The sequence below is a fragment of the Aphelocoma coerulescens genome (genome assembly GCF_041296385.1).
Source record: "Aphelocoma coerulescens isolate FSJ_1873_10779 chromosome Z unlocalized genomic scaffold, UR_Acoe_1.0 ChrZ_unloc_scaf_1, whole genome shotgun sequence".
Taxonomy (NCBI): domain Eukaryota; kingdom Metazoa; phylum Chordata; class Aves; order Passeriformes; family Corvidae; genus Aphelocoma; species Aphelocoma coerulescens.
Genome location: NW_027184086.1, coordinates 2,113,999 through 2,139,572, shown reverse-complemented (window position 1 = coordinate 2,139,572; position 25,574 = coordinate 2,113,999). Strand labels below are relative to the sequence as shown.

At 37.6% G+C, this 25,574-nt stretch overlaps 1 protein-coding gene across 5 annotated transcripts in view; it reads right to left on the bottom strand.

Moving 5' to 3' along the window:
* Window positions 1-25,574, bottom strand: part of EFNA5 (ephrin A5) — a 203,767-nt gene that overhangs the window by 33,846 nt on the left and 144,347 nt on the right. For 3 of the 5 annotated variants that reach the window (XM_069002596.1, XM_069002598.1, XM_069002600.1), the window contains one exon: window positions 1,838-2,130. In XM_069002596.1, coding sequence (XP_068858697.1) covers window positions 1,838-2,130 — 293 coding nt within the window. Of the gene's footprint in view, window positions 1-1,837; window positions 2,131-6,890; window positions 6,968-7,511; window positions 7,602-25,574 lie in introns of those variants that run through there. The other 2 variants (XM_069002601.1, XM_069002599.1) reach the window with 2 other exon arrangements.

Genomic DNA, 25,574 nt, shown 5'->3' with positions numbered 1-25,574 from the left:
ATTTGAGTATAAATGAGGAAAACCAGGCATAAGCAACCTGGGTGCACTTAAATAACAATGTCTTGCTTGAGAGTTTAATGGATTTTGTATGTTCTAACAATGAAACAATTAGACAGCCCAAGCTGAGATTTCTCATATTTTTTTCCTTCACTTTCATGTTTGGATTTCACCTTTATTAAACATTTATCTTTATTTATTTGTTAAAAATTTAGAAAACAAATTATTTTTTTCAGGCTTGCAGCTGCTTATGCCATTCCAGTGCTACATTTTATTGCAACCTTGTGATGATAGACTGCATTCCTTAGCTTAACTATTCCTGTTTTTTTGACTGATGAGGCTCTGGAACTGAATTTTAAAAAACTAACAAAACAAAACAAATATCCACAAAAAAATTGCACTGTTCCAAGGGAGCCTGATATCAGAATTTTGAATTACACAGAACTCTTGCTGAAGTGACGCAGGTAGAACTGGGCCTACACAATACAGATTTATCCTTGAACAATATCTACTTAACTCTGATATGGTTATACTATTTCTCATATCAAACCCCAGTTTTAAAAACATTATGTAAAATATTATTGTTAGTATTACTCTCATTATTGTGCTTCAGAAAAAGAAAAAGACTCAGTTTTTCTGATGAAAAAGCACCACTCATTACAGGTTTTTACTTGATGGAAGAAAGAAATTAATGGGAAACTACTCACCAGGACTGTTATTTCCCTGTAGATTATGGAAGGGAAAACAAAAATCTCAATGTTGAAGAAACAACGCTGAAAACAGGGATCATACATACTCAGTTTCTCTGGTGAAATGAGGTGGAATGACTGTTTCACAGTAGAAACACCAGCTACACATATGAAAGCTATATTTATTGGGATCTACAGTCTGTCTAAAGCTTTCAACTCTGTAGTCTAAAACTAAAAACAGGAAAAAAAGTAAAGCTGGAGCAGTCAAAACTTGTTAGGAGTGAAAGCTACAGGTACAAAATTAATTGATGAAATAAGATCTATGTTGGGAGTGTTAAACACACGAGAGAGTTGAAATTATATGACCTGCACAGTGGAGTCAGGGAATCCATTTCCTTAACCCACTGTGTTTTAACCTCCTGGTGTTTTCACTTCCTTAGACCCACATGACGTGCGTCTCTGGGTGCCTGGAGCAATCCTGATGCAGGTCTCCTCACCCGCTTGCGTCCTGCTCCCAGAGCACTCCTATTGCCATGCTGACAGAAAGAGCTCACCATGAAAAAGTTGTGGGGGAAAGGAAGGTAGAAGAACAGAGCCACTTGGCTAGATACTAAGATTGTTTAGCCTGAGAAATCATGGCTTTAAATACCACTGGACTACTGATATCAGCAGCATAGTATCACTTAAGAGCTACACAGACCTCACTTTCCTTGGGTGATAAATACTAGAGAGACAAGAATATTTCATCTAAGCAAGTAAGAAAATTGAGATATTCCACATGCAAAGGATTAATTCTTTTTCCTCATATTTGAGGACAATTTTTATCCTCTCCTTCTTGCCCCAGTTCTCCACCTCAGAGTGCTGAAATAAAAGAAATGGTGCATTTTGCTTTAAAATTCAGCTGTGGTTCAGTGATCAGGCTGGCATGCTATTTCATGTGAGAAAAGAAGCTATGACTTAGTGTCATTTTCATGAGCTAGTTTTCTAGCTAATGTATCTGGAGATAGTTTAAGCCTGCATTCACATTTAAGCCTGTAAGACATCTGCATTATATACCATTTGCCCCTCTGTATTTTCACAGAGTTTAGGTGAAAAATCAGTTGGGTTTCTTATACCTGCTGTGCAACAATAGTAAATCTCTCTATACTCACAGATGTAGAAATACTCCCGGCCTGGCCTGAACTCAAATCCCAGTGAGAAGGGCGTGAAGAGCTGAAACTTTTCTGAGAACTTCAATGGTCCGTTTGGGGAATGCGGCCGATTACACTCCCACCTCTTGAACCCTTTGGAAGTGTGATCACAGGAGCTGTAGCCATCAAAGTTCACCATGTACAGAACATAGCGTTCGGTCTTATCTTCTGGCACTGAGTCTTCATAGTGAGGGCAGAACACATCCAGGTAGTCATTGATGCAGACATCAATGTGGTAGTCACCTCGCTGGAATCTGAAATCACAGGAAGAGTTCAAAAGTAAGCACAGTTATCTCAGGATGACCTTGTTGCAGGGTGACATTCTCATATAAAGGGCATACTAATGGCACTTCATTTCACTCCAGTCATGCAGATTCACTCTCAAAAATTACCCTTACAATTCACAAGAGCTATCAGAGTCTTATTATGCAGGAATACGATCATACAACCTTTTCAAAAAAGGTTTTGCTCTATTCTTTTACAACATAAGTCTGTTGCTATGACCCACCAAGTTATAGACTATCTTTCCCTATGGTTTAGTGAACAATAAACAAAGAAAGTGTCTGTCTTATTTGGTTAAGGTTTTTTTTAAACTGAAGAAACAAGAAGCAGCAAAGAAGCCAAAACTGTGTCAGCCTTCCTAAATCAGTGTCTATATAAACATCTGCATATGCATGAAAATAAATAACCCAAACATATTCTTTTCTCTGGAACAGGCACTAACCACCCCTGTGCTGAAAGCTGATTTAACTGCACGTACTTATAGTTACTACAAGAATACAAACAGGTTACTCTTTCATCATAATAAGCAACAGTTTGTCAAGATGCAAAGAAAAGTCTGTATTGCTTTTTAAAGAGATTTAAAAATCAGAGCTTCTCCTTTGCCAAAAGTACATGTTGGAGATGTTAATGTGTTCGAATAAAAGGATTCTGGGATACAAATTATCAGCACTCAGCCTAATGTGACAGATCTGAATGAGTGCCAGCTGAGAAATGCAATGCAAGGCACCAGCCCAGATGCATTTTATTATTGCTGTTATTATTACTGATGACTCCTTAGAGATGTGGGATTCTTGTTTGTGGGGGGTGGGAGGATTTCCTTGTTTCTCCCCTGCATGTTTCACCTACATTACTTTTCTAATGCCTGCCATAGTGTCTGGAAGAAACTAGGGGGACAAATTCACTGCCTTCATGGGAACTTATACCATGATGGATTTAACGACTCCATAAACCAGGTCTGTGCGTTCATTAAACTCCCTGGGGCAGCTAAAGAAACCAGCCACTGACCTACTCCACTTCAGGCTGACTGGACTACTTGTAGCTTCTCTCTTTCACAGCTGAAGTTGTCAAGTGTACCACAGAGCAATAAAAAGGCCATGACAGATTTAACAATAATACTTCTTTTTAGCTGAGGGGCATATTTTAAACACCTGATGGGCTTGAAATCTGCCATCTGGATCCTTCTATCTAATTTCAGAGAAAAAGCAATGATTTGCTGGCCCTCCAAGGATAAATTCAGAGCAAACTGCACGTTTTCATATCCCTACAATAATTTAACTTCAATAAAATAGCTTTTTAAAGTGGAGAAACGGAATACGCATCAAAGCATGATATATCTGTATAATTTCAGCCAGTGCACAGCCTCACAGTTCCACTCTGTAACATGCAAAAGGCTTTTTAAACCATAGGTCTTCCAGGAGAATTTACATTTATCAAAACTGTTGGTCATGATTTATATTTTTGTACTCCAGTGCTTTCAAAATCTGTCACCTGAACAGGTACTGTCTTAACACATTTGCAAAAACGTGTTGCTTTCAAATTGGCATCTGTTCTCTGGATCAGTTAGCAGTATGCCATTTCTTACAGGTAATGAAAAAGAGTGTAAGGTACAAATAGAAAAGCTGCATTCAGGCAAAGATATCTCTATTTATTTTTTTAAATTACAATTTTAGTAAAGTAAAAATTGATATATACTTATATATAAGTCTGTTTGTGTGTGGACAGTTGGTTTGTTTTAACCATGTAGGTGATAAGTAATTCAGTTTTCTCAAGAGGTTCTCAAGGTTACTTCTTTCATCAGCCTGTGCCTTCACCATAATGCCCAGTTACGGTTCTGTGACACAAACTATATGCTTCCAGAATAATACTTATGTAATACATTCAAGACCAGACTGACCCTCTCTACTATTAGACTTTTACAACACAAATAACCCTATGTGAACTGCTTTTCCACACTATTTTAAAAGTCAATAGAGAGCAATAAGAACTTCTGAAATCCAACTCATCCAGGCTCTTTAGTACACTGAAATGAGATGAATCACACTTCCAGAAGCAGCTAATTCTCTCCTTTAACCAAAAGGAGAGTCTAGAGAGACACTTCCCAGACAGTGTCTGTACTGTAAATAGCTGAATTTGAGGGGAAGAATGCAACTGCACAGCCCATGATAATGGAGATGATAAGTACAAGAAGACAAACAACTCAACTGTATGTGTGATCACACCTTAATTCCAAGTTAGCAATGAAATCAGACTTGTAATCTGCAGCAGTGAAATGGTGCAAAAAAAAGAAAAATCAAACCTCATCTGACTCCATTTTGGCAAAGTTTCCTTCTGTATTCTTGTTAAATAAACAAAACCACAATGTAGCTATCCTCTTTGATCACTGGTATTTTAGTAGATTCCTTCTTATTTCTTTTTGCCTAAGTGTTGAAACAGTTGTGTCTTCATTCATTCTAGTACACCCCGGACTCTTAAGTACTGCCTGCAAAGCAGGTCTAAGATGAAGTGCATAACCAAGTCCTTTTTATCCCTGTGTCTTTTCCTCCCCATTCCCCTGTTCTCTCAACAGTTTAATTCCTCAGTCATCTGCCATAGCTGGACGTGTTTATGTCTCTGTAAAGGGAAGGAGATTGTGCATATTTTAAGTGATCTAAACTGGCCTTTAGCCAATATTGTTGGCACAGGAGTGAACCTCCTCCAGGGAAAATACATACTAAGGTATTTTATCAAGCAGCTCTGGGTGCAGTCTCTTTACTCCAGGTTATTAACCAACTAAGAATCAGAGAGCAGGTATTTATTTCCTGTCTTGCAATATCCTAAAGAAGTCAGTAATCAAAAACCCAGCAGGTATGTTAAAGAGATGTAGAACTAATTTTATGTTTCCAAAAGAGGCTACATCATCTCCAACTTTTCTGTTAGAGTAAACTGAGACCATTCCTGTTTCTCCAGCTACAAGCAGCATGTTGTATTTAGCTCCTCAAAGAGGAAAGGTAAAGTCTCCTAATCTGAACAGAAAAGGAAGGGATGGCCATGAGTAACTCACAAAAAAATTCATCACCTCAGCCCTCAAAGCTGTTAAAGGACACACTTCATAAGCACTTCCAAGAATTTAAAACCACATTTGAGTGGAAAACACTTAACATTTCCAGGCTGAAAACCTCTTACTTAGTAGTGTAATGCCAGGTTTTAGAGTGAAATAAAAGTTCCATTTCAAATTAAAGCACTGATCAACATTTAGCCATCTACATACATTGAGAAGCAAAACATTTTAAGGGAAGATGGAGTCCATTAACAGACATATTTGCAGATATGACAGCAATAGCAGATGTCCTGTCCCCTTTTCCAGTTCCATTCCAAACAGAAACCTTGCTAGCAATGTTACTGCTGTACTTTCTCTTTCCCAGTTAGGTCTTCATCCTGTTCTGGCAGGTCCTCACACAGACCCCCATGCCTTCTGGAACCACATGGTTAACAGGGTCTTTATGCAAAGAAGAAACCATCTCTATCTAGATTTTACATAACAGAATATTGTGTTGTGGTAGAAACCAACAAAAAGGCTTCTCCAATAATCAGACAGAATCTATACACCCTCTTGCAAATAATGTCATTTGTCTCCATGCACACAGCTATTCTTCAAACATAATTAACCTTTGGTTTTTGTCAGGTGGCATTCAAAGAGTGTTTTGGGAAGTTGCATACTACAAAGCCAACTACCAGGCAGCAGCATTAGAAAAGCAATTTTGAAGACAGAGACAGAAAGTTAAGTAGCTTCTACACCTAAATATTTCCGTAACCAACAAAGATCAGCTTGTTACACAAAACTTGAACACTGCTTCCAGTAAAGACTGTCAAAACAAAATTTCTGTGCTAAAGTGCCACCGGTGAAATATCCAGGTATTCAGGGTGCAGAGAGAGAAATTAATGGTTATTTTAACCATAGAAAAACAAGACTAGCAAAATATTTTTTAAATAATTAGTGCCTTCTGTATTCTATTTATCCATCAAGAAAGGGATAGTACATGGCCTGTGTGCATGCTTCTCTTCATAATTTTAAGTTCTGAAGCCTAAGTGACTAATCTTGAACTTAATAACTTTGCTGGTCACTGAAACAAGAGACAATTTATTTTAACAGATATTTAAAATGCAGTAACAATTTTGTTTGGTTTCTCTCTTTCTTCCTTTCTTTGTTGGAATAAACACTACAAAAATCCAGTTTAAGAATGGCACAAATAACATTAATTGCTCATTTAGATAGATAAAAAATTTCAATAGCTTCTGCTTGTTGCTTCCCCTACAAATCCTATTAGTTATATTCTATTGCCCTTCCTGTAGAATTGACATACCAGATGCTCTACTTCAAGATAAGTGTACTGGAAAATTTGCCTTTTACTATGTCAACCTTTCTTTATTTGGAATCTGTTCTGTCAAATGCATGAAGCAAGGCTTCACGGTGAACCGAAAAGACTCCAAATAACTGCTCTGACAACAAATGATGAAATTCTGGTTTTCAGTCAGGTATTGGAAGCGATCAGATGCAAATAGCATTTTGATGCCATATTCTGATGCCTGGAGCCTGCATAGCCTGTTAGCACCAATGTGCAGAGGACACTGCCACTGCTGAATGCCTTGCCCCCGTTGCCCTTTTCTAAAATGATAATCTGAAATGTAAAACAACGTCAACAAAATTCACTGAACTGAATTATTCTTTGGGTAAATACAAACTACAGTTACCCACAATTCTTCAGAACAGCACAGCAAAACATTACTTGTCCTGTTTCCCAAGGAAAAAGGCTTCTGTGAGTAGCACATGCATGCCCCTATGAATGCTGGTCATTCAACTCCTCCTTTTTTATCTTCATGGAGACTAAGCCACTGTTTAATTAAATTTAATGGAAACAGTGGGGTTTCAGGGGGAAGTCCATTCCTACAAATACCATGACAAAAGCAGGCCACATGAGAAGATCCTATAAGCATCCAATCAAAGGCTGAATCTCCAGTAGGTTAAATGTTATTAGACAACATAAACACCTTTTGCAAATGCTCTAGGCACAAGAAAAGCTTGAACTGGAAAAATACGGAAATAGAAAATTTTTTGTCAACTAGTTATGAAACTATTTGCTTAAATTATTATTAATAGAGAGATGAGTATAGGTAGTTATTTGCACACACAACAATACATAAACCCCAAACATTTTCTGGAAACTGTTATCATCATTTAAAAGTACAACATTTTAGCTGCTCTTAAGATGTGATCATGTAGTTATTTAGTATTCCAGAGCACTGAGCTTGCCCACAGATTTTGTCCGTGTTTAGATGGCAATTGTAGTGCACTAGGACCATTCCAAGCTCTACTCACATGCTGTGACTGGAACATAGCAGCATAAATTGTGCCTTGTTATTCTTTTACACACTTCAAGCCCCCTTATTTCAACCAACTTAAAGCTGTTAAATGTGATGGGGGAAATCTTGTGGTTGTTAATTATCTGAGGGGTTGTGGGATTACGTGTACCATTTTACTGCAGATAATTTTAAAGATGCTATTTCTGTGCTATGGAAAAATAACCTCTTTAATGCTTTTCTGCTCTTTTTACTGTCTTTTGTCATAACATTTCATAAACTCTGTTCCCATAGCTCTGCTGACATCAACAATGATTCTGATGCACAAACAATGAAGCAATCAAAGAGCTATTTTAATTTTAGCTCTATTCAAACCAAAAGAAAATTCCACATTTTCCAGATGCTAAGAGAAGTGTGTTTGCTAACAGTAGCAAGCCAGTGACATTTTAGATCTCTAGCAGGATATTACTACCCTGAGCAAGCAAACAAAAAAACCATCTAATATAAAGAAGCAGTCCATGACCTTTCAGTCCTCAGGTTACAGTTTCACAAGTTAAAACAAGTTCAAGACACCATGAAAAAACACTATGTAGGACTCAAAATCAAGGCTGTTGTTCAATAAAACAGTATTCAAAATTGTGCCTAGAAAAGACTGCAAGCTAAATACACAATGCAGAAAGAAACTTATTCTCTTGTCATTAAGTCCTCTATTCAATTAGCATTTATTGGAGTAATTAAATACTGGGAAAGGATGCCAGGCTAATTGTTAGATTATGATAATTACACAGCTTTGCTGTGCTACAGCTGATCAAAATAAGATGTGGTCACACGTACTCAGCTAAAGCTTCTCTGCAATCATCAGGCTTCCATGGGAAACTTATTACTATAATAAGGCCACTTATTACTAGTTCATTATCAATCAGGCAGAGAAACTTATTATTTGTACCCTTCCTTCTACTCTCCCACCCACTCTGCCGGAACAAGCCTCCCAAAAGGTTGCACACAGATCTCTGCCTTCATCTGGCTCCCTTCCATCATAATTACACAGCTGAGCAGAATCAGGCTCCTGCACTTGAAAGAGTTCATCAGACTTCAAATTACTGTTTCACAACCGGCTGCAAGCGCCTATCGCATTTCTTGAAAGAGCCGAGCGATCTCCCTGCATTTCGCTTCACAGGCATATGTGGGAGATCCACCTTCCCCTTTTAATCTTGCTATGTCCATCTCATCTGGGAGATTTTTCACATTACTTGGGTGGGTCCAAAAGCAAAAATCAGAAAGAAGGGAGTTGTACTAAGATGGACTTAACGAGAAAAAGCATCAGGTTTATGTGGCTTGTGTCCTTACAGAATCTCCTGCTTTTCCCCTTCTTACCAGCCAACAGTACAAGAGAGGCATTGTGCCTTCCTGTTTGTAAGGCTGGGTTTTTTTCTTTTTAAAGAACAGGGTTCTCATCAGCTACCATTTTACCTGGTACTTCATCCTGCCTATTTAATGGAGAAAAACAAGTGATTTACTATGGGGACATGAACATGGGAAAAAACATGAAACAAATCAGTTTGACCCAGCATTCAGGTTTTTACAGAAAAGAACTCATTAAGCGCTGAGTAACTCAGAAGAGTCATAGAATGTTTGGCCAGAACTAAAGAAATACAACAAAAAAAATACTAAATTCATGAAAATTATTTTTACTCTGTGCTGATTAAAAAAATAAACCTTTTGAAATGTCAGAAGCACCTACTTCCACATCAGCAATTGATCTGGAAACTTCTTAGATATGCCAGGCCAAGGTTTACAACACTGATAAAATAACTAATCAAGCTTCACTTTCTGAAGGTTCTTTTTTCACATACTTTTGAAGTTTACAGATATGCTGCAAGTGACCACTTACAAACTTTTAATTATCTTAATTTCCAGAACTAAGAAACCTCCTCAAAACAAGTCTGATAAAAGTCTTTAGGATTCTGGAGAAAAAAAAAATTCTTTTCTTTTTTTGAGTTTAATAAAGCCTGATTGTCAAAAACTTCCTAAAGTGCCTTGGCTGAAACACATCATTTGCAAAACAAAGAAAGCCTACATCCAGAAGGAGTCTTCTATTAGAATCATGGCAAAAAGACTGCAAAACACAGGAAGAAAGGAATAGGTTTTAATGAGAAAGGGAAATGTCCTATTTAAAATGTACAAGTTCTTTGAATGACATATCCAGTGTTAATTCCATTCACCTGAGAAACCTGAACTACCTTTTTTTCTGGTTTTATTGGTTAACTAAAATTTCAGTTGCATCATAACGGTTAACAGTGACAATTAATTTAAAGTACAGTCACATATTTTATGTATTTTCATGAGTTAAAGGCTCTTTAAGAAAAAAATTCTATAGCAATGTGTTTACTCCACTTACGGTTAATAATTTCCCCTTACACTCATTACTATGTTTGTTTGTAGAGTTGGGTCCTGTACTGACGTTTTATAGCTAGCACAGCAGAAAGCTTTATGTTCAATGATAACTCAAACATTAAAAATAGAAACTAAATGCTCTTCCATGGGTAGGTATGAGGAAGGGAATTAACAAATCAACATTTATTTCGCACCTATAAATCTGAGTACTCCAGAGATTCTCAAGTACTGCAGCACCCTCCCTCAGCCACTTCATATCATTCTGCACCTCCTAATCAAAGAGCTGGACATTCTTCATGCTGTTTATTAAAACTGTTTCCTCAGACTCTGCTTTTGTAAAATTCCTTCAAAGCTGGCACACATGACTTTCACCTGATCTATAAGAATTTCTCTTCTGCTACAACTTGTGAAGAACTTGTCGCATCTGGGGGGCAACAACAGTCATGTTGTTGATGATAAGGGTTATAAAGGGGTGCAACATGTCACAGCACTGTTCCCAATGAGGTCAAGCTTTCATTTCCCAGCTGTCCCAACTCTGATAGCTTTAAACCCCCTGCCTACAGTTTCTACCTGACTATTTATTTTCCATTGCTGTGGGTGTCTAACATGCAGAGATGGATGAAGAGAAGCAAAGGTAAAGGAAGAGCTACTGTTCTGTCAAAGGCATCACTCAGATTTACAGGACAAACTTCGGTGTTGAGCCTGGTAACATTAGCAGAAAGGTACCACACCCAACAAGGCACTACAGGCAGCCTGAGATTTGTGTTTGGAGCCACTAACCACACTTTGAATTCAAAATATCTGGCTTGAAGCCAATCTCTTTGTTAAATTGATTTATGGACATAAGCTCATTACTTTCATTCACATTAGTACTACTCTGGAGTTCACCAGCAACATTTATCCCACTTCATCTGAGGTGAAATAAGGAGATCTGGTAATTACTGCTCACATATTTTTAAATGCGCTCATCAATATCCTGCACACATGACTCTACATTTGTCTGCTTTAGGCACTAACAACATAGAAGATGTCAGCTTCATCTTTTATTCCATGATTTTGCTTGAAAATACAAAACCTACCTCAGCCACCTCTTGCCTATACCAGAAAAATTGCAGTTTGCTGATTCATTTGCTTACATAAGTTTCCTTAAAAAGCAGCCAAGTTTTATCTGAGTTCTGTTGTACTGACACATACTTTACTATCAGTCACATTTGGGAGAAAATAATATTTAAGAGTTTAAATTCTTAAAAACCAAAATAAAATTAACAACAGAAACCCCCCACAGGTAGGAATACTACTGAAGTGTCTGAACTGGACTCTAGCAACATGTGTTGACCATGTGTTGACCATGTGTCTAACCCAGAAGACAGAGTCTATCAGCCTTGATGGAATGTGATTCTGTGAGTGGTATTTGCTAACCCTGCCTGAGGCATGTGCTGACATCTGTTAATGGATATGGAGAGCAATGCCCTATCTGCAGAAAGGTCTTGCTTCTCACACTCACAAAATGAAAGGAAAGAACATTTGCCCAACAAGCATGTTGACCTGCACACTGAATAATTGAGATAAACGGCAGTCAGTTTCCACAAGGAAGTATATGTAGCGCAAGTCAGCTTCACAAATTTTCTTTCTCACTAATATATAAAAAGCAGAGTGATGGTTAACTTGTATAAACTTAAATCTCCATCTCTTCCATACCCCCAGGGAAAAAAAAAAACTGCATCAATTTGAGCCAGTCAATATATATGGGCAGCATTTGAGAAGAAACATACATTTTGATAAAATTGCTTGTCTGTTGTATATACCTACACTTGCTGTAGTATAGATATGCTTTTCTCTGACATTAAGTTATAACTGTTTATTATTAATCTCGCAATGTGTAAACAAAATAAATTTTAAAATATTTTGCGGTCAAATTAGAATTTGGAGACTCAGACACCCTAATAACTTGTTACTGGTAAAATCTACAACTTAATTTCCCAACATGCAAGAGTATAGAATGAAACTAACCCTTGAGATGTTTCATAGTATTTTTATGTTTAATAAACTGTGTATATTTTAACAAGCTCTGGTCATAATCCCCATCCTTCAGCTAAAGTGAATGAATCCAGACATAATATAAAATAGCATGAGAAAAATATAGAGGAGAAAAAAGCCCCCAGATCATAGCAGACCCAGGAATATAGGAAATTTCAGTATGAAACCACAACTTGCTATTAAAATTAATAAACTATACATTCAAATACATTATCAAAAGTAATTTGAACTTATTAACATAAAACCCAAGTTAGAATAGCTAAAGAGTACATAAACTTGTTAGCAGACAATTTGCTATCCAGAAAGTGGGCTTCAATCAATGAACTTATTTTTTGCTGTGTAATTGTCTTGTGTCTATTTAAGAGACCCATAGAAAAAGTATACTCTTTCCTGACATGGGAACGGCATTTTAGAGGAAGTTCTATGGAGAAACATAGTAATTTAACCTTGTTCCTTTTACCCTTCCATATTAGTCTCTCTTTTATGCTGGGCAAACTAGCAAAGGAACAACTGGAGTTTCAAGTTACAGATTGCAGGAGCACAAAGTAGCACCATTATTAATAATGGTAGAAATTTTTTCTTTTCATTCCTGTAATTTCTTCTAAAGACAGCATATGGATATAGAATTTTCCCTCAGGCTTACTCTTGATACATACTGTCTTAAGAAACACCCAAGAAATTACAAAGATTATGATCTGATGTGCACCATTTTTTTTTAACTGAACAAGACTGACAAACCATGGAATTCAATGCAAACTTTATATTATTCCTCCTATCCCTTTTCAAATTATGAAGCTCCCATAACATGATTCCTATTATGGAGTTTTGGAATTCTTATTCCTTCAAGAGTGTCAGAAACAGTCTTTCAATATGTACTAGTAAAGACTGAATTGATAAAATGTGCAAAACCTGCTCATTTACTTATATATATGTGTGTAACTTACTGACAGGAGAAAAAAGAAAGAAAAAAATGCACAACTCTCAGATCAATCAGACATTTCAGAGAAGTAAAACTGAAGCTATGTTCTTAATTTCCCTGTTGCATTTTTCTTAAAACTGTTTCCAAATTAATCTTAAATGAATTCTAATCTTCAACCTGTAGTGAAGTCTCCTCATTCACACCTGAATTATGATCGTGTCTGCCTGAAACATTGTAACTATTTTTCAAAGCACAGACACTAAGGTTTAGGATAAGAAGCAAAGAGTATCACAGAAAAATTAAAATAAAGATTTCTTTTCCTGCCCTCCCCCCTTCTTCACCCTATTTATTATAAAGGCACCAGAAGGCAGGTGTGAAGGAGGGAGTGCATAGGTATGGCAAAACCTTCCCATACTGGGAAGCCTTTACATTCTTCCCTAGATGTTAAAAATTAATTACTGAGCATACAAATGATTTCTTCCTTTCATTCTTACCCTAAAATACTAGTTCAGCATTAAAGAAACAAAGCAAACCCCAAAACTCAAGAATTTAGTGTTCAGAGCTCAATCGGATAGTTGGGGCATAAACACATAATCTGGTGCTAAAGTGGACCAGATAGACAACTTGTGTGGGCAAAATCCCAGACAGTGTACATCAACATGAAAAGCTAGAGGGCAGTCATCCTAGGCCAGAAAAACTCACATCTAGACCAACAAAATACTCCCAACACTGGCCAACAGAAGATATCAAGACTACATTAAATAAGTCTTATGTCCTCAGTCTCACAATAGCCATCTTTTGCATAGTCAGAAATTTGGGCTCTTCATGTTTAACAAGAGTGATGGATTTTTTCTTCATCAGTTGGTCTGATTATCTTGAACACCAGTAAGCTGGTCGGTGAATCCTTGAGCGGTACAGGTTGATTGCCAAACAGAAAAGTATCTACTTCTGTGCATTTCTGGGCCAGAGCCCTGACAATTTCTACCAGACATTCAAATTGTGCCATAATTTTCATGGTAAAGAAAGTAATCTATAATCTGTGACGGTGCACTGTTGAAGAACAATTGATAATCATTGTTCAAATGATTAACATTTGAACACTTTCACCTTTGCTACCTGCAACAGTCAGAGGCAAGAGTTTTCCTCCTGAACCCCTCAGAGATAAGACTCCTTTTTGAGGAGAAATTTACTTATTAAAGAAAATGTAAATCTTGTTTTCTGTTATCCCAAATCATTGATCACAATTTTAACCAAAATAAACAGCTTATGTGAAAGAATATGTTAAAAATCTCTGTTCAAATGCATCTCACCAGGTCTCCAGGGAGTCTTCCACATAAAAAAAAATTCCTAACAAATGAAGACTGTCTAGTTTTCTACTGTCTGCTAATATAAGTAGCTAAGCTAATACAAGTAGCTAAGGATTGACTGAAACTGAATTCAGACCTCAGGATTTGTCCTTTCATCTTGTACATTCTGACTCACAACAAAAATAATGCAACTGAAAAATCCTGTATCACATTTCAAAGACATCTTAGACTTTTATATTGTCTAACTTGTCCTATGCTTTTAGGGATGCACACTTCACAATCCATTTCTTTAGGAACACTCTTCTTTTGTTCAAGCTTTCTCTTTAAGGTTGCTGAGAGGTTATCTATGCCTAAAGATGTGTTGCAAGAATGTTTACTCTGAAGCAAACATAACCAAACTTGGTTTACACCTGCTTTTTCCACCACACAGCAAGAAACATCTGTAGAGAAACCAAATTCCTTTCTTCAAATAAAAAATCTTCTAAATTATGCCTTCCAAGCTCCCAGGAGTCAAAGGTAACAGAAACCTTTAAAGTTCATCAAACTTGCAAACAACATGCTGCAGATGGGGGTCATGTGCTTTTGTTTCCTAACTTTTCCCTTCATAGATTAAGCAGGGGGAAAAAAAATCTTAATTATTTTGTGCATTAAATGTGTCAAATTAAATACATTAATTAAAATTAATCCTGAGTTTAAACACATTATAAATAAGTTTTAATTTATTAAGACTCTAACTTAAGTATAATAATGCATCTATCTGCATTAGCTTTTACACCAAAGAAACAAAGCAGCCTGAATCTTCAAAATCCTTTTAAAAAAGCTTAATTGTTTCTTGAACTACAAAAATAAATAAGCCAACAAAAAAATTACTGCCTTTTGGTAAACTATTATACTGTTTTTGATGAGTTGTTGAAACAAGTTGTTTAACTGGGTTTTTTGCCATTTCATTTGAGTCATTTTGCCTTTGTTTATAAACTAGTTCTGTTAATGATCAAGCATTCTAAGCTTTTTACTGCATTTCCCCCCCTATTCACATCTTGGCATTTTTTTTAACTCTGGCATTTGAATGTCCTTAAATGTATGCTAAGAGATCTTTTGTTAGGTTACAGAATGGTCTGAGTAACAACGCATTAAAATTTATTCTTCATTTAAATCATGGCTATGACTGATGTAAAAAATAACATCCTGACACAGTAGCTCCAAAGTTCCTAAAAGGTTACAGACATGACTATTAAGGTCCTCTATTCTAATAAGCAGCTCTCTTCAAGACAGCAATTAAGCTGATGCTTTAGAATTAAGCACACACAAAGCTGAAGGATTTAGGTAAATGATTAAATACTTTCCTGAAATGAGGCCTAACTGTACAAAAGGCACTCAACTAAGTAGTGAATCTGCATGGACTAAATGTAAAATTATTCATTATTATGCTGATGTCAGAGGAAAACTACCCCAGCCAAAGAAGAATGTGTGAACACAGCATTTTATGATATGAAACATAATAATGAAGAGCTTCATACTGAGAATCATTTATTACCAATATTATTACAGTAATTTCTCTTATGCCTTTAATACTTCATCTCCGGGAAACTGAACTACAGATATCTTAGTGATCAATACTTGACTCTTAATCCACTGAGGGAAAGGGTTAAAAAGCTTTTACTTTAATGAGTGGGCACCTTTTACAGCACAAAAAAAAAAAGTTCTTACTGGGATTAACATTTTAAATATGGTTCTTCGGTCCATTAGAAGGTCATGACACTACCACCACTATCTCCACACTAAGCAAGATAACAAATGACCTGAGACTTTATCAATACTCTATCATTGATCTTTACCAGTAATCTGAATGTAGGTGGCAGCAAACAATTCCTATGTGTTCAAACATTAAAGCTTAATTCACTTCATCCATGTAATTTTCTTGCTTTTATCTGCTGAGACGATGTTCTTGATTAAATACCCAGGCAGTAAAGGACTAAAACACTAACTGGCTCTGTGTGTGTGTGCTGTGGAGAAACAGACTGTTCAAATGAGTGTGCTGGTAACACATGGGGCATGGGATATCCTCTCTCGTTAATGCACTACAAATGAGTAAATTTGCGTAAAAGCTAATTGAAACCTGTTCTTCCTTTCAAAGTCAATTATTTTAAACTTCTCAACCTGAAACATAGAGATCATTTTCCAGTGCAGCAAAAAAGAGATGACTTCTTAATACGTTGGGGTTGATTGGGTAAACACTGTTTTCTCATTTCTGCAGCCTTAGAATTATATTCTTTTTTTATCTGCTGAACATTGTTATTTAAATTCTTCAAAATACATAAAACTCAAGAATCTTCATTCCTGTCTAACACTGAAAAAAACAGCCACTGTTTCCAAAATTTTATTAAATTGCAGTGGTAGCAAGTTCACATAGCTACGAAACAGCCACTTAGCAAGCTGAGTTCTTCCATCAACAAGTACAGAAAAAGAATCATCTTGACATGACTAATTACTGTGAAAAATAAATTACATTTGGTGTAAAACTCCCAGACAGTCTCAAGAATTAATTCTTATATTGATTAATAATGGAAAGAATCTGTATTCTGAAATAAAAAAATAAATCTTAAACCCTTTTTGTTTTTTATGCTACAGAAATATTCAGAAATTTACATTATTAGTAATAACTTAGATATCAAGTAGACCACTTGGGCAGATAAACTCGAGAAGAACAGCATCAGCTGTGTGCAAAAATAATACAGAACTAGAATTAATGACTGAAGGAGGCTGCAGGTAGAAGGAGCACATTGACATTTACAAACACAAAGGCTCACCCCATGACATCTTCAAGTTGTACATTTGATTACCTAGCTGACTGTTTAAATATATGTGTTTATGTATGAAAATAAATGTTACTGATAGAAATACAGAATTAGGTACACATTCACAACACATGCATGGTATACCAAAATAATGTCTACCATTTCATGCTACACACGAGGAACTAAAACTCTATTGCCTAGGCTAGCAAGCTTTCTCTTTGGAAGCTTTCTCTTCATGCCTTCTGGGATCAGAGTAATGTAAATAAGCATGAGCGCTACCTACCCCTTCTGTAGAAGAAAAGAGGGTCTTAATGACAACAGGTGGAGCAAAACAGGTATTACTCAAATACTTGTTGATAGGATTTAAGAATGCTCAAAGCCATCTTATACTTAGGGCCACAGGAGAAATCAGCAGAGACCTAACCTAGCTAATTGTCTGCCTTGATTGTGATGATTCTGATTAGAAGAATAATCAGCTCTCAGCAGCCCTTAGGCAAAAATGCCAGCTGAGGGTTTGTTTTTTTTTTTCCTGTCTGATGATGGTGCACTGCAGAATGAATGCCAGATCACATCATTAAACCACTCTTCCAAACATTAAAGGCGTTCCTATATGAACAAAACCAATAATTCCTGTTGTAATTAGCTTGAACATTCTCCTTCTGTCATGTTGAGATTGCATTCATATACACCAAAAAAAAAAAGGCTGGTCTCCAGTTTTTCTTGGATACGGAAACCCAGTCACACTTTAGGACTGAAAAAGAAGAGCTGTATCATTCCAGAAGTCCTGGCCCAGCAAAAGGTTATCTCAGGTTTAATTAAATTATTAAGAGTTGGCTGCATATGACACAGAAAATAATTTTGGTTCTTTTTTATTGTTGCTTTGAGTGATTTTTTTCAAAATATGTCCATCCATAATAAAACATCCACTTTCTTTTCTCTCATTGACTACATCATCTCTACAATTTTTTCAGTACATGACTTACATTCCCAGTCATCAGGAAAGCCTAAAGCCAGTCATATTCAAAACAGATTTTATACTGTGTTTTCTCAATACTGCTCTCTTCTGTATTATGGGACTTTTAGTTTCTGACTACAATAATTTTACCCTTCTATTAGTTCCTGCAAAAAAAATTGTGAGTATTCATTTGAATGCAAAGTAATAGGTATTGACAATTACATTCCCAGGCTAGTAATTTTAAGATGCACATTTTGTCACTATTTTTGTACCCTGGTAGATTAGCTGATTTAATAACTTCTAAAACAGTTAAGCATATCACACACAAAGAGCTTAAAAGCAAAGGAACAAAGGAGCTCAAAACAGCTTTTCATAACGATCTAGCTATAACACACACAAAAGGAAAGCCTTAAGAGCAGCTTTCAGTGCTTCAGTTATGCAAGAAGACCTAGGCATCCCTCCACAGAGCTGACTCAAAATGTGAACCTAAAGCATGTGTTCAAAACAATTATTTACCATGTGATACCGGCCATTTCATAAGGGAAAGCAAAGTCTGAAACAACTGATCTTTCATGTCCTCCCTTTAAGAATGTCCACATTAATAAAATTAAATATCACATTGACAACAAGTCATAAATGTCTGAACAGCAAAAAAAATTAAAACCAACAGTCACTAAGTACATTTGACACCTGAAGGTAATTACATGTATGGGAATTCTGACAGGAGTGATTTCTCCTGTGCCCATTTTGAGGTATCTGTCTTCTAGAAAGTTCACCGAAAGAATGCGTAAAACTGTCTATTAAAAGGACAACCAAAATATGCAATAAACACATCCATATTTTAGCCTCTGACCCTTGAAAGCCAGCACATTTTTTACATTCTTCTAGTCAGGATAAACAAGAATCAGCTAGCTGTGTGTATTTGTGCCCAGACCCGCTTGCACGGCTCACAGGTCTGGTCCAGGGGGAGATGTGCAGATCCCTTACATTTACAGCTGTCAAGTGTGCTGCCGGAAATAATTTAACCAAAGAAGGAATGGGTAGATGTGTGAAAGAGCTTACTGCAGGCCTAGTTTATAGATCCTCGATGTGTCAGGAGACCATATGCCTTTGCCAAACAGAAATTTTCTTGAAATGGCAACTGTCCCCAGCACTCAGAATTCTGCACAAGCACCAAAAGAGAAAATAGGTTTTTTCCCAATCCAACTTCCTCCAGCTGTCTCTCCTCAACATTGTAGTTGGGGCTCAAAGTATTCTAGAAACAGAAACTTTTTCAGATGGCTCAGTGTGAGCTGCTCATTTCACCAAGACTGCTAATGAACTGTAAAACCAACATTTTGGTTCAGTTAACATTGGCATTCCAGCTCCCATAATATATGACAACACTGACTTACTGAAGCAGAACCTGCAGTTTTGACTCTTCTGTGAAGGTTTCACCTGCATAGTTTTGTTTTGTTAGCAGGATTTTCAGTTCATTTTTAATGCATATATACGCACACTCACATCTTACACCTAACCTTACACCTAACAAACATATGTTTATATATATTACTACAAGTACTCTTGTAGTAACTTTCTGATATGAAATCCAGTAAGCCACTCAACAATACTGTAATTAGAACTAATAGCTAATTAAATCAACTTTTGCTTGCATTGTTGCATTGCTTTTTAATTTATTCACCTTGTTGATGCCTGTTGGTTTACATTGATGTGACTGACTGCAGAAGTCAAGGGAATTGTCTGTGCTCCTACAAAGCCTGGCAACTGCCAGAATCTGAGCCAGCCTTGCTGAGCCAGATCTTGCTGCTCTGTTTATCACCTGGTTTCCAGTCTCCAGAGAGGTGCTGGCGGGCCTCTCATGCAAAACTGTTTGTAGCCCTCTCCTCCAAAAAATTGGTCTCTGGGCTAAAGGCTTTCTCCAGCCCCAAAAAGCAGTGTGCAGTATTAGGAGTGCACAGCAACACTACAGACAGCAGAAGAGCAAGCTGCTCACAGAACTGCCACATAGCCAGGCAAGGTTCGCACGAAGAAGTTTGTAGCACTCAGTGTCTGTTTCAGCTGAAAGACACATCCCAGACCTTTCAGTGCCCATTAAGACTGCAGAAGACTTAAACATCCTCTTGGTACAAACAGTAAAAGTCTCAGTGTAAACAAATGTTCCTATGAGCTTAACCAAACCACTTATGACCCACAAGTAGTCTCATACAAGGGTCAGTGCTGAGGAGTTTCCTTACTCACTGACTTATTACAGCTTCAGGAAACAACTTAGGTTTTTGCACTCTAAATCCCCCTTGTCAGTAAGGCTGAGATTTACATCACCAATAAACATTCAGCAAAAATGATTTGGATCGGGCTGGATGGGTTCCATCCAGTATCTGCAAAACTCTCACATTTTTGTTTACAGCGTGCCCTGATGGATTTTGCAGATTAACATCAAACACATTCATTGACAGCAGAATAACTGTGCTGAGTTCTATTGTTTCACTATTTGCAGCAAAGGCCTGTAAGATACTGTGTTCCTAATCCTAGGATAGAGACAATATCTAGCTCTACACTCTTCTCTGTTTTAGTGTGAAGCTCTGACAAATCAAGGCTGTTATTTTCCATGCAGATGATGTTCTCCAGAGCAGGGCTCATTTGACTTAAACACAGCTCCCACAGCAGGAAAGGTAAGCAACAGCAGACAGCTTTTAAGGCTTCACCCCTCTAACCTACTAACTGGGAAAGTGAACAGAAGCCCTTCACCACACCTACAGACTTCTCAGCAGGATCTTGAACACCCAGAGGATCTCACCTCTCAGCCACTTAGTACCTGACGGGGTATGACTCTGAGTGAGACCCAGTAGGTGATGAGCACCAAGTGTCACAGCACAATGATAAAATTGCTACCACAGGGGCTCCCTGAAACCCTGTTTTCTCCTGAAAAAAAACCCTAATTTCTGCACAACGCTGGCATAAAGAAGCAGCTCATCAAGGCATTTTGAGACACTGGAAAAGAAAAACACATTAATAAACACATCAAGTTAGACCCTACTTTGATTATCAACCTTCTTTCCTTGTCCATTATGGCTGACAACAAAAGGCGGGTAGACAGCCTCCATGAGAGAAGACAAAGCACCAAGTGGTAGAGAAGGGACCTGAACAAACATGATCCAGTGTTGGCCACATAATATACTTCCTGTGTGCAGTCTTACCTCAGGTTTTCTCTGCTAAAAACAGCAGTATGTCACTGCTGTGGGAAAATAACCACAGATGACTGAGCCATTTGGATACTATGAGGACATATAAATATCCTATTAGGAAGATGAGAGGAGCAGTACAGCCAACTTTCAGATTTATCTGCTATTCCTACAATTTCAACATTCAGTTTTGTTTTCAGCAATGCAATTTGAACAGCTGCACAGACAGGAGACCTGCCAACATCACAAGTAGTTTCTGCCACCTGAACTTCACCCAAATCTCTTCACAGAGTCAGAAGATATAGAGGCTCTCGTATAAGACTATTTCCTTGCTGAAGCAGTCATCACAGGTTTCAGCTGGAAAGAGCTAGCTGTAGCATGTAGGATGAATAAATGTGTAAGAATTATTGTTGCGCAAGTAACTTTTCAGTTTGAACAAGAGAAGCATTTAACTCTTATAATTTAATTAATATTTTCTAAAATGTAAATTTCCTTTTTAAATGCTGAAATGACTTTCACCTCTTGCAACTGTTCTCCCTAAAACCACTCAATGAATTGAATGTGACTTTATGGATACCTTTAGTCCACCTGAATCCAAGTTTTAATTATGACTTTCATGAAAAAAAAAACAGCTGAAAAATAGTACTCTGTGAAAAAATTTGATTTTCTTCCTCTCTCAGTAAATTCTAAACAGACATTTCAGGAGCAAACATAGTAGAAGCCAACTCCTTTCACAAGAGGCAGTAGTCCCCTCATACAAACGGAGAATGGGTGAGAATATAATATGAGAAACAACAAACTAGTGCTTGGGATGCACATTAGTGTGTGAACATAATACATAAAAGGAGAAATGAGAAGATGGAGCATAAGATTATGTTAACAAACGACTAGAATTTGCTGTCACAGAGGTCAATTTCAGCTGGGCAAGGGCTCAGAGGTCAAAAGGAGTCCAAAGCATCCTCCTCCTCTTTCTCCACGTCTGCTTCTGCACTGTGTTTCACCCCAGAAGTGATACCTGGGGCTTACATCTGTCCCAGCTGCCTTCCTGCTTCACGGCTAGTGATCCCTCCAGAGGGCAGCAGCCCTCCCTTCCATGACTCTTTTCCATTCCCTCCACACCCCCGGCTGTGGCTTTAGCTCGATGTCTGGGATCCAGCCGGCAGAACAGCACTGCTTGGTGGGCAGGATGAATGGCAGAGGAATCCTTGCTGCCTCCCTGCAGACTGTATCAGATCTCAAGGATGTGCTTGCCAAATGCACGTCACCAGGCATATGCAGCATTTGGCAGTTTTGCCTAAAAACCTGGCTGGAAGAGTTTCCTCCTCCTTTAACCTATTTTATTACTATTACTTTATTTTGTTTTTAATAACTGCATAATGTTTTGTTTAGGCACTTTACAGCCCTGCTGCCGCACTGTAAAGTCTCCAGTGTGCACAGTGATGAAATGCCTCAGGGAGCTAGTTTTCAGAACATGAGGTAACATCAGTTTTGTAATTTAATTCCCAGTGCATTTAGCACCTTTGAGAATTAGAAATAAAATCAAACGAAGTTTCAGAGAGCAAGTTTCATCAGGTTATGAGGGGAAAAAAAAAGAAGGGGCAGTGAAGTCCATGCCAGAGAAGAAATGCAACAGAGGTGGGTGACAACGGTCAGTGACAAGATATACTGGAATTTGCCCTCAATGGATACATTTATAGCATCAGCTGCCAAAGGTCAATGAATGCACCTGTGTACTTTACAAGGAAAGCAAATGGGACAAGGCAGAGAGGAACAGTAACTGCCCTGCATCTAACACACTGACATAATAGCAGAAGTCCTTCTGACATCCCTTTCTGATTGATTTCATATACTGACCTTTCAAGTTGCCATCTTAGTTCCAACCTGTGAAAAAATGTTCCAGAGATCATTTAGGTAAAAGAGCTGGACATTAAGAATGTGACATTATCACAGAGCATGCATTCTGCAATTCCTAATCACATATAATGCACCAGCAACACCTTCTAGATTTCTTTTTCTCTGTATTTTCTAGGCTTGTAACAACATACTTCTTCATTCATGTTATAAACTGCATCTCAACAGCACAAAAATACAATAGAGTCCAGGGTCTGGCAAGACTGGCTTGCCAAGTCAATGGCTTTGAACAGAATTACATCCAATAAGCAATTACAACCAGGCATGGCCCTTTTCTACCAATCAGACAAGATAGGAGCTTTTCCTACCCTCATTTAACTTTTTACCTGTTACAAGGCAAAAGGAGTGATTTATAAAGAACTCAGAGCTTATCTGCTTTTTGACTTAGCACCTGCTTTGTAGATATTGATGAGACAAGAAAAAACCTTAAAGTGGATGAAAGAAGGCCCCATTTCTGTCACAAAGAAAGAGGTTATGGACTCCATCCATTCTTTGCCTTGCCTTCTACTACTGCAAACTGAATATTTTTGCTTATAAGAGTATGCAAACTACCCCTAAGTGCAAAATGGATACATCACATAGATATGTTTTATGAATAATGAGCTTCAGTTGCAGCCTGTCACACAGACGGCATATCAGCATAACTGATTTTTTGAAAAGTTGACTGAGTAAGGTATAATTCAGCAAAGGAAAAATACAAAAGAGAATATCTACACTTGGTATAACATTCCTTTGCATTTTTAATGCATTGTTTGCTGGGGAAAACGGTCATTGAAGTTACATTGAATCATATTCCCCTTGCAATTAACTCTGATCACTTCAAATGAAAAACTGGAGTATTTTGCCCACGTAATCTTTATTACCAGCCAAGTCCAAGTCCTTCTAAAAAGAGATTGTTTGTTGGTACAAAACACTCCAGAAAAAGCAGTATATCCATCTAAATATATTCAGTTTTTAAATTTCTAGTTATCTAGATCCTCCAATGGTATTTTGAAACTCAGATAAGTCAGACAAGTCATTACTCAAAATGAAAATGGTAAGCAATTTTATCATTCTGTACAATTCACAGGCTGTGTACAATGGACACCAATTTATTCTCAGTCAAGAATGTAGTCCTTATACACAGTCATGGGTAGTATTCTCCTTTGACTAACCATTCAAGCTGTTCAGTAGAATCGGGTGACTACTGCCATCCTTGAACTACCTAAGGTAAGAGCCAAATACTGTGGGTAATAGAAAAGCCAGGGTAGCGTACCACGTATATTTTACTTCAATATATTCACTTGGGTTCATAAAGTCCTGCTAGATATGCGTTACCACAGCTTTGTCAGCCCTACGTGGGCTCCAGAGGCACTCAGCAGACACTGAGTCAATCTCTCAGGTCTTAGATGTATTAGATAAACTTGAAGGCAGGACAAGTGTCTTTTTTCTAGCTTTTAGCCCCTTGGTAGCTCATGGGTTTTAAGTACTGCCTAGCCTTTCTCCCTGTCCACTCCAGAAGAAAACCCCCAACCCAAAGGGGTGACAATGGCCCATGGTGGCACAGATCCTTATCACCTCCCTGCTCTGCAGCCCAGCACAGATCTCCCACTGCCATGCACGGCTCACGGTCTGGCGCTGGGTAACTGACATGACTGGGACCCCGAGCTTCAGCACCAGGAGAGCTGCTTCCCCCTTCACCTCCTGCACCTCTCAGAGCTTCCCAGATAGGAGGGCACAGCCCAGGCCCTTGCCAGGTGCTTGTGGCTATGCCTGCATCCGGACTACGCCACAATGACTCCTTGATCATCATGCGGCTGAAAAGCATAGTGACAATAGAACCCAGGATGCCTTCTTAGGCAGCAGACAACAGTAACAATCAATTTGAAGCACAACAGACATTAAACAAGTACAGCAAAAAGCTGATTAACTGATTTAATCAAGCTGATTTGTAAAAAAGTCAATTATCTAATACAGTCAATACCTTTAAATAACCATCTAACTTATTCAATGGCTCCTGCAAGATTGTATTGTAGAAAGTTAAACTTAAGTTCTGAATTTCTCACCAAATACTCAGAGGTCTAAAGAAAGCCTAGAAATTGAGAAGGAACTTTCTGCTTCAGGCTACACGAATTCTAGTGTGTCCTACATACTGTAACTTCTTGATCAACTGTTTCCTGCAATTATTTCCTTTTCAAAACATTCTTTTTTAGGTTTGCCTTAATATACCTTGGCTATATCAGGTGATCAATGAAACTACAGTAATTGTACTTCATGCTGAAGATCTTAACCCCATGCAGTTATTTGACAAGATAAAGACAGAAGCATTTTAGGTTCACATAGTAAGCTTTTGGCTGAAGCATTAAGTCTTGCATTGAAGAATGTATCAAATAAACAGAAAACAAAACATCTGCTCCACTGATGAGTTGGTGTTAGTACTGTAAATTCAACTGCAAACTTTGTTCCAAGCATGCCACCCACAATGCTGCATGAGAAACAATTTAATACAGAAGGTCTGAACCTGTTTCCATTAATATCAGTGGGAATTCTATCACTATCTTAAACTGGATTTCACAAAACCTCTTGCTTCTTGGCTGCAGATTAAG